General features: G+C 37.8%; 1 protein-coding gene across 10 annotated transcripts in view; it reads left to right on the forward strand.

Annotated features, from left to right (window-relative positions):
• The window catches only part of PSEN2 (presenilin 2), a 48,439-nt gene that overhangs the window by 29,958 nt on the left and 2,171 nt on the right, over nt 1-16,310 (forward strand). For 4 of the 10 annotated variants that reach the window (XM_087964839.1, XM_026682003.2, XM_026681970.2 and 1 more), the window contains exons 2-10: nt 4,360-4,543; nt 6,449-6,678; nt 7,529-7,670; nt 8,501-8,568; nt 9,556-9,776; nt 11,554-11,652; nt 12,032-12,109; nt 12,656-12,790; nt 14,537-14,655. In XM_087964839.1, coding sequence (XP_087820965.1) covers nt 4,400-4,543; nt 6,449-6,678; nt 7,529-7,670; nt 8,501-8,568; nt 9,556-9,776; nt 11,554-11,652; nt 12,032-12,109; nt 12,656-12,790; nt 14,537-14,655 — 1,236 coding nt within the window. In that variant the 5' untranslated portion in view covers nt 4,360-4,399. The remainder of the gene's footprint in view (nt 1-4,359; nt 4,544-6,448; nt 6,679-7,528; nt 7,671-8,500; nt 8,569-9,555; nt 9,777-11,553; nt 11,653-12,031; nt 12,110-12,655; nt 12,791-14,536; nt 14,656-16,310) is intronic. The other 6 variants (XM_087964863.1, XM_087964847.1, XM_087964857.1 and 3 more) reach the window with 2 other exon arrangements.

Raw genomic sequence — 16,310 nt, forward strand, 5'->3', positions numbered from 1 at the left:
AATTCACAAAATGGCTGACATATGTGAAATAACAAATACCAATTCGAATGTTATCTGCTACCTTCTCTACCTACTTTTCTGAAGGATGTTTATTACAGTTATGCTATTTCTCAATAGGTGGGTAAATTTTCAAACATCATTGGGAAACAACATTTCTATAATCTTAAGAAAGGTGTAAAGTCATATTTGTGACTCAAGGCATTCTGGATAGTAATAATATTGAAATTTGCCACAGGTTATCTCCCCATTTTAACTAGATTTGTTTCTTGGAAAAGTACAAAATTAAGTGGGGCAAGGAATCCGGCAGGCACATTGACTGCAAGCCACGCAGATACTTTAATTGTATGCACTAACTGTGGCATAAGCTTTGTTGAAAGTAATAATATTTACTTTCAAATATGCATCTCTGGGTGTTGATATTAGGCTTTATCTTTCCACTTAAAATAAACGAATTAAATATAAGACTTGCAGTCTTTACATTTATTAGTTTTGCTTTTTTTAAAAAAAAAAAAGTTTTCTTTCAAGCTTGACATTGTTCTTGGCTCAGAAAAGGCCCCCTGTATATTGGAATTTAAAGCCAATGGAAAATACCTCTACAGAGAAAGGATGTGGTTTATCTTTGCAAGCAGAGAAGATCTGTTGTATTTTTAAATAGATACACTAGATCTGCTCAGGTCTGTTCACTCTAAATGCTTTTTTTTATTCTTATCAGACCAGTATATTTTCAATAGTAATTTGGCTTCTGGTGATACCCACTAATACTTTTTTCTACCTGATTTAAATCAGGTATATGAATATAACTCAGACTTTACTGCTGTGTTACTTTTATTAGAATTTCAAAGGTTGCTAACCAGAACCAGGTGAAAAAGCAAGTACATTGGTAGAACTAGATATCTGCTGTATCTTATGAACAATTCTTCAGTTCAGACCTGGAGCTAGGCTATATTTTCTCCCCTCCCCCCAATAAAAAGTATTGTATCCTATTTTTATTCTTTTTTTAAATGTATATCTTCCAGAGTATCTTGGAATCAGGCAATGCCTAAACAAAATAATAATTGTTGGTTGCATATTCAGCCAGATATTTACATTGGATTTTGCATTTTTATCCACTATTGCAGAGGTGTCAAACTCACGTCGTCATGGCAGTGTCACGTGACATATTGGGACTTTTTCCCCCTTCGCTAAACTGGGCATAGGCGTGGCCAACGTTTGATGCATCCAGCCCAGGGGCCAGGAGTTTGACAGCCCTGACGTATTGAATTCTTCTCAAAGACCTGGGATAAGTAGATGTTGTTTGGTGGTGTTCGAATCATATGGCTGGAAGGGACCTTGGAGGTCCACTAGTCCAGTTTCTTGCTCAAGGCAAGAGTCCTCATACCAGTTTGGATAAATACTTGTATAAACATTTCTTGAAACCTCCAGCAATGGAACACCCACAACTATGGGAAACACGCTGTTCCACTGCTTAATAGTTCTTGCTGTCAGGAAATTCCTCTGTATTTCCAGATTGGATCTCCCACTGACAAGCTTCCACCCATTTTTTTCTTCTCCTATTCTCAAATACTATAGACAATAAATCAATGTTCTCTTCCCTGTGGCAGCCTTTCAAGTATTAGAAGACTGCTAGTATGTCTCATCTAAGTCTTATCTTCATGAAACTAAACGTATCTAATTCCTTCAGCTGTTCTTCATAGCTTCCAGACATCTTACCATCTTTGTTGCTCTTCTTTGTCATCTTTGTAGGACATCAGCATCTATTGTATTGTATTGTGGTGACCAGAACTAGACACAGTATTCCAAATATGGCCTCACCAATCTGGTATAGAGTGGTACTATACTTCTCTTGATCTTGATACTAACCTCTATTAATGCAGCCCAGGACTGAGTTGGCTACTGATTCATCTTTAAGCAATGGTCCACCAGGACACCTTGAATGCTCTCATAGGCACTATCCTGTACTCTACTGTATTTTTTTGCCACTGAATTGCATCTAGGTGGATAGGGACCCATGTTTACGTCTGTCAAGATCTTTCCGACTCTTGTGTCTACTTCTGAAGTCTTAGAAATTTCCCCTGACTTTGTGTCATTCCTTTATCTAAGTTGTTTATGAAGATGTGGTATTGTCACAGAATGTAAGCTATTCCAAGCAAAGGTTTCTTTTTGCAATTAACCAATAATGATTTTATCAATGCCAGCATTCAAGTAGTGCTAGTGGTATTTCTTGCAGATATTCCAATGCATCATTATTGCTACTTTATCATTCTGTTACTTGTAGGTGAATCTTCTTGCAACAGCTAACAAAGAACTCCACTGTTTCTTCACCTTCTTTTCAGAGTTGGCATTTGCTGTCTCTTCCTGTTTTTTTCAATTCTGACTATATATGCATTTGTTTTTAAGGTTTGTCTTATGTAACTGGAATTAGCCCTCCATTTCTTTCTTCAATTTTCCTGCTCTTAATCTTTTTGTTATTTGCTTTGCCTGCTATGTTTTTTTCTGTACTGGCCATGTCATAGTTTGCCTGCCACGTGTCTTTTCTACTCTGCATTAGGCCTTTCTTGTAGATCAGTTTAGTCTCTTTCCATCAGTTTAGTCTCTAGATACTCTTCCAATGCCCTTTTCCCCCCAACTGTCTGTGTACTTACAACTTCCATGTCCAGCTATTTGCCTTGGTAAGTACAGTCTGACAACATTGCTGCGAGGATGAAGGTCATGATTCATTATCATTATTTTCCTGATCTTCTTATCCAGAGCCTTTAGTTCTGCTTGAATCCAGGTCATTACTTCAACTATACATACATACTACACTCTTCTACACTTTCATGATGTATTCATTTCTAACCTTCTTCCTGACTTCTGTCTGCTTGATGTTGTCAGCCTGAAGGATGCTGAGGTATTTGTAGTGATAATCTTTATCCAGACTCTTGATGTTATTTCCATAGGGCACCTTGATTCTTTCAATATTCACTATTTTTCTCTTGTTGATGTGAGAATGGCACATTTGCCTTGTTCAAACTTCATTGCAATATGTTGGCAATACTTATGGACAATCTAGAGCAGCAAAAACAGATTTTCTCAGGAGTTTTGTATGACTGTATACATGCTAATTCTTTCCTGTTTTGTTCTTCACATTTGAGGGTCTTTTTGATATTAACATCAATAGCAGTAGCACTTAGACTTACATGTTGCTTAATAGTGCTTTACAGCCCTCTCTATGGGGTTTACAGAGTCAGTAAATTGCTCCGAACAATCTGGGTCTTCATTTTACCGACCCTGGAAAGATAAAAGGCTGAGTCAGCCTTGAGCCGTTCAGAATCGAACTCCTGGAGTGAGCAGTGAGTTAGCCTGCAGTATTATGTTCTAACCACTGCACCACTATGGCTCAGTTAATATGTTTAATATGTATCATTCATTGTGTGTAACTTTCACATACTGTAACTCAGAAGGGGAAAGGGAAAATGCACCATGAAAAGAATGTCTTAAAAGAATGCAATTTTGCATGAATTGTGCATGCAGTATACTGTATTTAGGGGTAACTAGAAAACTCATGTACCATTGGGTTGTTGTTTCAGAGACACTTCCGTACCTAAACAGAGAAACCAAATGCCGAAAAGCCGTGAGAGCAGTAACAGCTTCTGATTTACTGCTGTGTTTCCCATTGATTACCTTTGTGGGAAGCTGGCAGGGAGCATTAGAAATGATGGTCACTGTGGCTAAGTACAACATTGCTAAAACTTTGCCAAATTTCAATCCCAAAGGAGGTAATGGGTCCTGGATTTTGGATGCATTCTTTAAGTTAGCCTAGTTGAGGAATGTTGATTCAAAATTTGTTGCCCTACGATGTACAATTTTGCCCAATTTGAAGGTTTCAAACAAACAGCTGAGTTTTTGTAGTGTAGTTGAAAAAGAAATACACTGCATATTTCACTTCTGTGGGGGAGACTAGATGATAAAGATCTGTTATTGGTAACATACGGCATTTAAATCTGTTTCTATGTTGGGTAGAAGTGGTATACAACAGTAGCCTTTCCCAACCTGATGCTCTTCAAATTTAGCGGCAATTAAATAAGTGGTTGGGATTACCCAAAATGTAACCTAAGTCAGCTAGAAGGTATTGGTTTTGAGAGTCCTAGAAAAACAGTATTAGCCCTTTAAAAATTAGATTCCAATACTTTTTTTAAAAAAACCCACATCCGATAGCATAAAAAAAAATCAACTTTAAATAAAGGTGAAATATTTTTAATAGTTCTGGAATATTAGTTATTTCAGAAAAAAAAATCAGTTTTGGAAGACTCTTTAATTTTGTTATTATTCTGGGCAGTTTGCTTTGCTTTTACTCTTCTACATTACTTATTTCTACAGCGTCTGGAGTGTGATTAAGATTCTCCATGAAGAAGGAAGCATGATCGCCTTCATGAACAATTCTGACAGTGAAGAAGAACCTTGCAATGAAAGGACATCATTGATGTCAGCTGAAAGTCCCCTTCTGCCTTCTTATCATGATGAAACACAAGCATCTGAAGTTGCAGAAACACTTTCCCACAGGGTAGGAGTCTTTGGAAAGGAATGTGCAGCTTTGCTTAGAATTGGCAGGGATTATCGAAGTCATTTAGTCACCTTAGGACTAGACTCTCTCGAAAAGTTGTTGCTCAATAATCTTTAGGATGGAAAGAGTCTAAAATCATTTATACATACCATATGAGATATTAGTATTCATTGTGTTTAATGAATGAAAATTAATTTAATGGCATTTAAATGAAATCAGGTTTTCTCTGAGCCCCATAAAAGGTCCCTAATGGACATCACTTCCTGCTCAATGCAGTACCTACCCGTGTTACAATGTCCTTGACTGATGGCTATTCAACCTCTATTTAAATAGGTCAAGCAAAAGGGAATTCACTATATCCCAACGCAGTTCTAATGCTGAACCGTATTAGGAAATTTCTAAATTTAGTTAGAATCAGATTTGTCTTCCACGCGCTAAAAGAAAAGAAATCTGCTCTTTGAGTAGCATCCAGTTATAGTATATAATGGTGACCATGTTCTCTGTGTGAGGTCATTTTCTGTGAGTCCTTTTGTATCTTTCAAAAGGGCTAGACTGGCAGTTTCAGATGTTCAAGAACATTAGGGTAGTTTTCCCGCTGTTTCCCCATCACAGCTATATTGGACTATGTATACTAACCAAGTAGGACTATTAATCATCCAGCATCGGGCTGGCTGTATTAAAGTGAGCCTCAGCCACCTTCTTACACCAGGACTTCACTATTTTTAAAATCAGCCAATGGCTAATAAACCAAAGACCCTCACTCCTACCATAGCCTCACATTGCAAGATTGCACAAGTGAAGATATGCTCTCACTGAGGAAATATATCTGTGTGCCATCAATTGTGTTCTCTCTCTTTTTCTTTTAATTGTGTCTGATTTTTTTGAGACTGCCTGGACTTCCCTTGTAAATTTTCCTTCAATTTTCTTCTCAGATGTGATTTGCCGTTGTCTCCTTCCTTGGCTGACAGAAAGTGGCTGGCCCAAGGCCACCAAGCTGGCTTTGTGCCAAAGGCAGGACTAGAACTCATGGTTAAGAGACCATGAGTTCTAGTCCTGCCTTAGATTAACTGGCTATAGACTCTAATATAGATTCTATATAGTAATTATATTTATATAGATTCTGTATAATTACTATAGGCTCTTGTTTTTACAATTCATGAGAGAAGTTGTCAGATTTTAGCAGTTAGTAAGTACAGTCATGTAATTGTAAGGATCCATATTGTATTTTCAGAATTTGATTGTGGTGATAAAAGATGGGGAAAGAAGGTAGTATTGAACTGGGTTATTTCATGCATCCTTCTGTCACATTGTGTCAGCTGAGGCATTATGGTTGCTGGGCATATTCCTTAGCCCCTGAAAATGGCAACTTCTTGGACTTCGGACTCTTTTATTACTCAGTTTCCTACAATAGGAAAATTCTTAGGGACTACTCACACCCTGGTCAGCACTTCTTCACTCTCCTACCATCGGGTAGGAGATACAGAAGCATAGCCAGCCGCACCAACAGGCTGAAGAACAGTTTCTACCCGTGGACTGTCAGACTTCTGAACAGAAAATAACTTCATGTCAACATAGTATAACAGACTTGTGGGGCCAGCGCGTTGTGCATCAAGGTCACACAGGGTAATAAGACTGGATCTGGGTTAGGGACTTCTGTCCTCACTGTGAGTTGTTTGGGGGCGGGGGGTTCACGAAGGGAGGCTCAGCCAATCTCATTGTACACATGTTGTATTCTGACAATAAAGGTAATAAATGCACAATATTTTAGTCTTCTCGGTTTCCAGATGTCTGAAATGACCACTTTTGGCGAGAGCTTTTGAAGGCATTAAGCAGTCAGAAAGAACTATGTTGGGAAAGCAGATCTGCACAACAGTTGCTAACTCTTTCTGTTCATTGTTATTGCAGAATAGACGTACTGGCAGCACTGGCAGCTCCAATAAAGCAGAGGGACATGAGCCTGATCCAGAAAGAGCAGCAAAAGGACATATTGTGCTGGATAATGAGGAAGAAGAGTTGACCTTAAAATATGGAGCAAAGCATGTGATCATGCTGTTTGTGCCTGTAACACTCTGCATGGTTGTAGTTGTTGCGACCATTAAGTCAGTCCGTTTCTACACTGAGAAGAATGGGCAACTGTAAGTGATTCCTCACAGACTCTCAAACAATGAATGCATTGTCCCAAAAGTGCTTTTTAAAGAGGCAACTGGACTTTCTTTGTTTTTCTTTGAAGACCTTTTGCTTCTCATCCATGAAGCTTGTTCAGCTCTGAGGAAGAAGAAGCTTCTTGGATGAGAAGCAAAATGTCTTCAAAGAAAAACAAAGAAGGTCCAGTTACCTCTTGAAAAGGCACTTTTGGGACAACTGTGACCTAGATGACTGAGAATCTCCATAGACAATGAATGCATTATTTGCATTAAGTTTATTTTTTATTATTTAGTTTTTTCCAGGGGTGTTTGGATTGCAAACTCCCATAATTCCTAAGTGGAAATAGTAAATTTGTGGTAAAGCATGGAGATATCCAGGAGTCAAGTTTTAAAAGGCTCTTAAATTTTTTTAACGTATTCTGTCTTGTTGTAAGTCCACATGAAATCAGATATATACATAAATAAAAACACCACTGGATTTCACAAGTTGAAAATCTGTGTACCTCAACAATATTTCCATAATCATCTGCGCATAGCAAGTTGCTCAATTTTTTTCCAACCTGGGATCATTCAGATGTTTGGTGTTCAAATCCCTTTGGCCGTACTGGGTGGAAATTAATGAGTGGAAGCCCAGCATACCTTGATTGGGAGATGGTACTGTAGCTAAAGATATGATAAATCCAAAAGCTACCTTTCCTATTTTATAAATGTCTTGTTTCTGTTGCTTCTGTGTTTGAGTTAAGGATTGGCATTTTGTAATACATACGTTTTGGAGGGAATTGGGTTTTGACTTGATAGTCAGTGAGCTGCTTCTATTAAGATATTTTGCCTTTTCTTTCAGGATTTATACCCCATTCAGTGAAGATACCCCCTATGTGGGCCAGCGTCTCCTGAGTTCTGTGTTGAATACCATCATCATGATCAGTGTTATTCTAGTGATGACCATCTTTTTGGTTTTGCTGTACAAATATCGTTGCTATAAGGCAAGGCTTTGAATATGCTAGTCAAAGGCATCAAATTATAAAAGCCTAAATTCTATCAGATGCCTTCACTTCATGGTTATCAACATTCTTTATGCCTGATCCTCAGTGATTCTTATAGTATACATTTGCCACGTCATTGTAGGCAATTAGTCTGCATTTTTTCATGGATTGGAAATATTTAGAAATGTTATTGTCACACCTTTAAAAAATGTTGACTGCGGAAAAGTAATATTTTAAAGAATTTTGCAGGATTTAGAAGAACCTCAGTGTTATTTTTCAATATTTTAAATTATTCAAACTGTAAACAAGTAAGATCTTTTTATAGTTTTATCATTAAATAAGAGGCTGATATCGTGATCAGAGAATATTAAAAAACCAGGCGTTTTAGAGAGGGGCAGGTGTAGAGAAGGAGAATGTACTAGACATTTGGGACAGAGGACTGTTTGACAGGCCCCAGGGTAACTTTAAAGATCAATTAGTTGGCAAAATAAATGAAGGGGAAATCAAGCTTTTTACTCTTGTCAGAGTTGCACAAATAGACGGTCCCTCGGAAGTAATTTTTCCCTGAAAAGCTTTTGGTATTTTGCAGTAAAAACCTTGTTTCTAACTTCCTATGAATTTTTTTGACTTTCATTTAGAGTTTGAAGTCTTCTTTACTCTTCTTTGTCTTCCTAAGGAAGCCTTCCCCTCTCTGTCAGATATACTAGCATGTGCTGGGAAGGCTTCCTGTAACAGAATTGAAGAGAGAGCTATAGCAAAACCAGGTCAATGTAGTTATCTTCGGAATGTGCAAGAAAGACACCTAAACAGCATATTGTCATCTTTTGCAGTTCATTCATGGGTGGCTGATTCTTTCATCGCTGATGCTTTTATTTCTCTTCACTTACATCTACCTTGGGTAAGTGAGAACTGTGAATCCTAAATCACTTTGTATTCCTTTAAACAAGGGTAGGTATAGGTTAGTGTAGATCCTAACGAGGGATTGCTAAATTATTTGCAACAGTTTTTCATTCAGATTTTTGAAGAATAACAGGAAAGCGTATATGATCCATGAAAAAAGATGAAACAACATGCCACCAAAAGAGAATAGCATGAGCGGGGAAGAGGAAAAAAGCAAGTTCCTTAAAGATGAATGATCATTCTTAAATAATGAGTGTCTTTATATGATTAAAGAAGGGGACTAGTCTGTTGGAGCTTTGCTTTCATTCTCATATTTCTTATAGTCTGATAAAGCAGTCACTGCTTAGTAACTATGCCAGGTTATTAAATAGCATTTGTATAATTGTGTGGAACCTAGGTTGACTGTGTTAGCAAAATTTCAGATAGCGTTTGAAATATATTTATGATAGATAAGAGTAGATGGCTTTTGCCTCTATTTGTTAGCTTTCAAAATTAGGTTGACTTAGTTATTGGGTGATGTGTAATATCCCTTTCCTAATCTAGTTGCTCCGTATGTATTTTGTATTCTGAATTAAAATAACAGCCTTCCCACCCACTTCCAAGGAACCTGTAGTGGGGACAATGGCTTATTTGGATAAGTAGTTGTACAACATCTCTAATGTGGTTGTTGTCTTCTCTTTGACATCACATAATAACTTACTGGGGAAAAAAATGCAGATCCCGAAGAGCTGTGATTAGATTAGAATCTGCTTGGCTAGATTAACACATACTATAATGTGACATGGGACCAGATATTTTGATCCTATTTTGACCCCATGAGCCTTGGAAGCTCAGTTATACAGCGCACGATTTTGGTCATACACCTGCAATTTCCCTGTTCTTCCTGTCTCCTATACAATACAGGGTCACCTTGTGCTATTAGTTCACAGTTACTACATCATGGCAGTGAACTACTTTTTTTTGTTTTTGTTTTTTCGTCTGACAGCGAAGTACTCAAGACTTACAATGTGGCTATGGATTACCCTACCCTGTTCTTTGTCATCTGGAATTTTGGAGCAGTTGGGATGATTTGCATCCACTGGAAGGGGCCTCTGAAACTTCAGCAAGCCTATCTCATTATGATCAGTGCCTTGATGGCTTTAGTTTTCATTAAGTACTTGCCAGAGTGGTCAGCTTGGGTCATCCTAGGAGGTATCTCTGTTTATGGTATGTCTACAACAGAAGAATTTGTGAGGTGATCCTCCTCTGCAAACCGAGTGTGTCTTTTGTGAGGAGACTAAGTTAATGCCATGTCCTAGAAATCATAAATAATGATAAATATTAAATGTTTGCATTTCACTTCAGAGAGATTGTTTCAGCTTTGAAACCTATATTCAGAAGGTTGCATTCAAATATTGCAATAAACCTTGATTTATTATGGTCTTCTCCAAGCTAGGTTTGCGTATACTCTAATCTGATTGCAAGCTCCACTCTGATAACAGTCACTAATGCTTTTCAAACCTGACAAGACATAGTTTGTCAAAAATGGGAGTAGCAATATTCTAATTGTTCTGTGTAGCTTGTGGATAGACAAGGAGAGCAAACTGTGGTAACCAATTATAATCATTCATTATGACATTGTAACGTGGCCTGGAGTCATATGCATTGAAACAACAACCACAGCAAAACTTTAAAGGGATTTTTTTTAATCCAATAATTGTTCTAAAATACATGTTAAGAGATTCTGGCCAATTTTAAGTACTATAGATCAGGGGTCCCCAACCACCGGTCCGCGGACCGGTACCGGTCCGTGGAACAACTCCTACCGGGCCGCTGGCTAGCTGGGCGCCGCCATCTTTTTCATGAAAAATGCTTCCGGTGAGCTTTCCGGGAAGCTCACCGAAGCACGCCATCAAAAAGATGGCGGCGCGCGCCCAGCTGATGCCAGTACCGGGCGCGGCGTCAAAAAGGTTGGGGATCACTGCTATAGATAGTCCTCAACTTACAACCGTTCATTTAGTAACAGTTCAAAGTTACAACTGCACTGAAAAAAGTAACTTATGGTAATTTTTCAGTTATAACCTTTGTAGCATCCCCATGATCATAGGATCAAAATTCAGATGCTTGGCAACTGGTTCATACGTATGACCATTGCTGTGTCCCAAGGTTATGTGATTATCTTTTGCGACCTTCTGACAAGCAGAGTCAATGGGAAGCCAGATTTACTTAGTAACTGGGTTACTCACTTATCAGCTGCAGTGATTCACTTAACAACTGTGGCAAGAAAGGTCATAAAATAGGGCAAAACTCACTTAACAAATGTCTTACTCAATAACAGAAATTTTGGATTCAGTTGTGGTTGTAAGTCTACCTGAATACAAAAAAATGCTTCTCAAAATTAATTCTGTACAGTCTAAGAACATGTTTCTACTTAAATATTTCGCCAACTCTTAGTTCCATTCCAATTGTCACTTTTGCTCTTTCAGTTATTATATTGGCTACATTTCTTCACAATATTTTCATTGTAAGGGAGGGGTAATTAAGAGACTTAAGAAGAATTTGCATCTGGATGTAAATGAAGTAAGAGATTGTTTGCCATCTCTTCAGTGATATCAAAATTAATTCATAAGTCCAGTCCCTTGCTTTGACTAATGGTAAGGTTGGACTGTGTTTGTCAATAAGGGTTAGATTCTGTGTGCCATATAAAGTTTGGTGGTTTTATTTCCCTAGAATTGCTTACATTATATGGGTGTTTTATTCCCTGAATTTCTCTTTCCCTGATTTGATGTTCTGAAATTGCATTTATCTCCTCTTTCATTTCAAAAAGGAAGCTCTCCAAGATTCAGAAGGTTTTCTTTGTATATTATACTCTATTTTACTGCTATTATCATGATTTAGTAAAGCTATAAGTACCTTTGGAGAACTCTCTGCCGTGTATCAGCAGGAAAATTAGATGTTCAGAATGCTGCTTGGGGTTAAATAGACATTTTTTTTCTGTCCACAGACTTGATAGCAGTTTTATGTCCAAAGGGACCTCTCCGAATGTTAGTGGAAACAGCACAAGAGAGAAACGAGCCAATATTTCCTGCACTTATTTATTCCTGTGAGTAAAATACATACTTCTTTCGTGTGACTGGCCTTTATAGAATTACCCTTGTTGTAGCAACTAGTGGTACCTTGTAAATTGAAAATATTATCTCAGAATAAAAATGGAACATTGAAATTCTCTCCTGATTCTTTTCTGTTCAGAAATATTGTTGGATATTTGCAGATTGTGAAATAGATATAAAATTCAATTTCCTGATTATCTCAGCATTTTTTTAAAAGGAAAGTTTCTGGCCTTGCAAAGTTAGATTTGCAAGTATGGGCCTGATGCCCAGGCTCCAGATTTCTTTTGATGTTACAAATTTTCTCTAGTAAATGTTTAAATTTAGGAAGGAAACTTGTTTCATAAGTTGTATATTGTTTGCGCTTTCCTTCAGCTGCTATGATGTGGACAATAGGAATGGCAAAGCCAGATAATGCACAAAGAAGGTCTTCTCAGGAGATATGGGATCCAGGTAATTGATACATTTGATACAACAAGAGTCATTCTTTTGTTATTAAATAGAATTTAAATGGAATCTGCAATTCATTATATTCACTGGATTTCTTGCTTATTGCAAGCTAATTATAAAGGGAAGTTTCCGAAAGGTTTGTATTGGAAACTGCATTAGAAATCTCTGCAGTGAAAGAGTTAATTCAATTACTGACTGAAGAATGGTTCCGAATCCTTTGACAATTTATGCACAGAAAAAAAGATTTTTTTATTTATTTGAGAATGGGTTGGTTGTAAGATTCAGATCCAGCATGACCAGTCAAATGAATTTGTGAACCTTGTAAACAACATTAGGAAAACTATAAATTCTACATCCTGGCTCTGTGATAACAGAGAACAAATCAGTTATCTTCTCCATGACAACTAGGTTAAATCAGTATTATTGCACAGTCTTGTTATAACAGGGGGAACTTTTATTCTAACAATTTTTTTCTTAAATTTTACTGTAATACATTGATTTTTCTTGTTTTTGCTTGTCTTTCTCTCATTGTTATGCCTCAAATTGAAGAAGCAGAGACCCATGGCAATTCTTCACATGCTGAGCCTGAAGTTCCAGAAACGAGAAACTCAACTATTGATCAAACTGGCCAACAACTTGGTCAAATTGCCCGCAACTTTGAGGAAAGCCAGGAGGAGGAAGAAAGTAAGCTGTTGTCACTTAAGCAAATTAAAAATTCACTATTATTAATCCTTTAAAATAGGAGCAGCTGTCTTTAAAAGAAGTATTACAATTATTTGTAGATTTCAGAGAAGGAGCAAGGATTTTGAGCATGAAAGAGTATTTCCATCACTGTTTTCTTTATGACATACACCATCTGTGAAAAATCCTAGGGAGGTCCTGGATTACAGCAAATCTGTTTGAGATTGGTTCTGCATATTCATTTATTTTGGCCCTGAATTTACTTTGTGGCTGTAGTTAAAAAATGCAGGAACATTGGGTGCTTCCTTACATTAAGGTAGAAATCAAATGTTGGCCATTTCATATGCTTTGGTGGTCTTAAGTGAGGGCCACAAAGAAATGCTATTCTGCATGTAGGAAATAACTAAAATATTACTTTGTAACATGAGGTATGTAATCTTTTTGGGATGAGGACTCATTTCAAACTTAAAATCATCTAGTGTGTAGATTTGGCCACAACTGTGAGTATGGAGGTCACCCATTTTTCAGCAAGTACTTCAGGCACCCTGTATCAATCTAGAGAGAGCCTTAAGACCACATCAGATTGGTGCAAATGTATTTATTTATTTTATTTAAATGATTTGTAGAGCTGCCCATCTCATAGCAATGACTCTGGATAACATGCAAACATTAAAATACTATAATGCAATATTTTAACAATATAACTAACTGTATAAACTCATTACGTCCTGGTTACATAGTAACTCCCAAAAAAAATCACATCATCAATAGATATTGCCTACCATTGGAAGAAATATTTGTAAATCAGGCCTGAACTGGAGTCCTTTTGGGATTATCTGAGCTTGGTTATTTTCTTGCAGATGTTTCATTATCCAACTAGATAACATCATCAGTGCTTACAAGGGGTTTGCTCTATGTTACAAGTGGCTTGCCCTGTCAGTATTGGTGGGGATCCTCCTGATTATTCCTTGATTAGTTTACTATGTGATTGTTTGTCTGAATGGTTCCTTGATTAGGGAATTGTTTACTACTTGATTGTCAGCCTAGTATTAATCTTGGTGTTAGTCTTTGCTTATCTGGGTATTGATTGCTGGCAAAGAGGCGTTTTGACCTTTTTGTTTCCTTTTTAGCTTTTTGATAGTCTCTTCTGAATGTAGATGTTGTTTGTGCTTGTTGGTGGCTGATTTGTCTGAATGCCAGACTTCCAGGAATTCCATAATGTTTTTGAACTTAGCTTGGTGTAGATAATCAGTTTCCCATCAGAGATCCAACACCACTCATTTTTAGCACTGATTAGGTTATTTGGTTGGATAATGAAATGTCTGCAAGAAAATGACCAAGCTAAGAGAGCACTGAGAACCCCACAGAGATTGTCCAACTTCCTGGACAAAATTTTGGAGGAACAACCAGGTCTTCAGAGCTTTATGAAAGACTAAAATGTTGGGGTCTTCAGAATCTTTGGAGTGATGCCCTTTCTGTTAGATTTGGGAGGGGGGGGGCGGAAGAAACAATTGGGGACAGGTGGTCCCACAAATAGCCTGATCCTATGCTATGTAGATTTTTACAAGTGGTAATCAGCACCTATAAAAATAAAAGTCTTATTTTTAAAAGTCAGAAAATTTGAGGTGCAAAGGAAAGTTTCTGATATCCCTTGATGTTCATAAATGTCATGTTTGCTTAAACCTAACGTAAAATATGTGTTGGAAGACAGGTGCAACTATCTGATGGAATTATTTTTACTTCTAATAGGAGGAGTCAAGCTGGGTCTAGGGGACTTTATATTCTATAGCGTGCTTGTCGGCAAGGCAGCTGCCACTGCTAGTGGGGACTGGAATACAACATTGGCTTGTTTTGTAGCCATCCTCATAGTAAGTAAAATTAACACAATAAGGCAGTACCATTATACTTTCGGCTTCTTTCCCGGTTGTGCTTCCTTTTGAGTGTAAACCTGAGGATAAGAATTATCTCAGAGTTGTGACCAGTTCTGGGATTATTTTTTTGCATGGGAAAAAAGACAAAAATGATTTAAATACCTGTTCTTATGTTTTGTCTTTTAACACAGGGGTCCCCAACCACCGGTCCGTGGAACAAGTCCTACCGGGCCGCTGGTTTGCTGGGCGCGCCATCTTTTTTGATGAAAAAGTGCTTCCGGTGAGCTTTTCCGGGTAGAAAGCTCACCGGAAGCACTTTTTCATCAAAAAGATGGCGGCGCTTAGCTTCGGTGAGCTTTTCCGGTAGAAAGCCATTTCTACCGGAAAAGCTCACCGAAGCATGCGCCGCCATCTTTTTGATGAAAAGTGCTTCCGGTGAGGTCACCGGAAGCACTTTTTCATCAAAAAAAAGATGGCGGCGCCCAGCTAATGCCGGTACCGGGCCGCGCCATAAAAAAGGTTGGCGATACCGGGCCGCGGCATAAGAAAGGTTGGGGATCACTGTTTTAACATACTATAAAACAAGGTTAGCAGCATGGATTATCAGCATTGGGACCTAGACACTTGGGACTGAAGAGTGAGTCCCAGTACAGTTGGGATCACACTTGATTGGGAGAGCTTACTCAAATGATAATGAGTGTGTTCTTTAACATGATCAGTTTGAATCTTTAGGGTGATACGACATTCTGTTTAGCTTCTAGTATTAAGATCTGAAAGGTGATGATAACCAAAATATTGTTTTCCTTTTTTGCTATTTCAATAAATGTTCCAAAACCTTAGCAACTCTAAGATGTATGGACCTCTACTTCCCAAATTTTCCAGCCAGCCATTTTTTAAATGCACATTTAACACTGGTTTAAATGTTTATTAAAATATTTGGTGCACAACCAGATATTAAAAATGCCCCAACAGAAGCAAGAATAGAAGTTTACCTCTAGGCAGCTGAAGCATATTTAGGGGACTGAAGTAGGGTACAACATTAATAACGCAGCAGGGCAAACCCTTATTTTATTTTGAGAAAAATAAAAGTAAAAGGTAAGCTAATATGGTAGGGACCATCCTGGTCTCAGGGAACAAGATATTCAGTAGGGGAGCACTGCAACTGAGAAGGCCATTCTCCAACCCCCTGTTTTCTTCATCTTCTGGAAAGGTGGAAACTTTCCAAGACTATCTTCTTGCTAATGCATACCAGGAGAGATTTAGTAAACAGTTTCAGGGTAAATGGACCCAATCCAAAAGTCCTGTAGTTAATAAATAGCACCTTGAATTGTGACCAGTGCAGCTGCTATAACAGGAGGAGGAATTAAACCCATTTTGTTTTGTTAAACCCATTTCTACAGATCAGCAAACCAACAACTATAATTTGTGCCAGCTGTAGACTTTGATCATCTTCATGGGGTAGCTGGCCATGTAGGTCAATTTGCAGGAATCCAGCAGACTTAATAGCAAAGACACGAGTCACTATCTTCATATGAAATAATTTCTAATTCATTTCTTTTTGTATCTTTCTGGGCAAAGCCCCAAAAGCATCACAGGATTTTCATATTTTTAATATTTATCTGTAAGAAAAATATCCCAGCTAAGTGTATTCC

The sequence above is a fragment of the Notechis scutatus genome, chromosome 1 (genome assembly GCF_049901735.1).
Source record: "Notechis scutatus isolate UNSWTSFEM ecotype Mainland chromosome 1, rNotScu1.2, whole genome shotgun sequence".
Lineage (NCBI taxonomy): Eukaryota > Metazoa > Chordata > Lepidosauria > Squamata > Elapidae > Notechis > Notechis scutatus.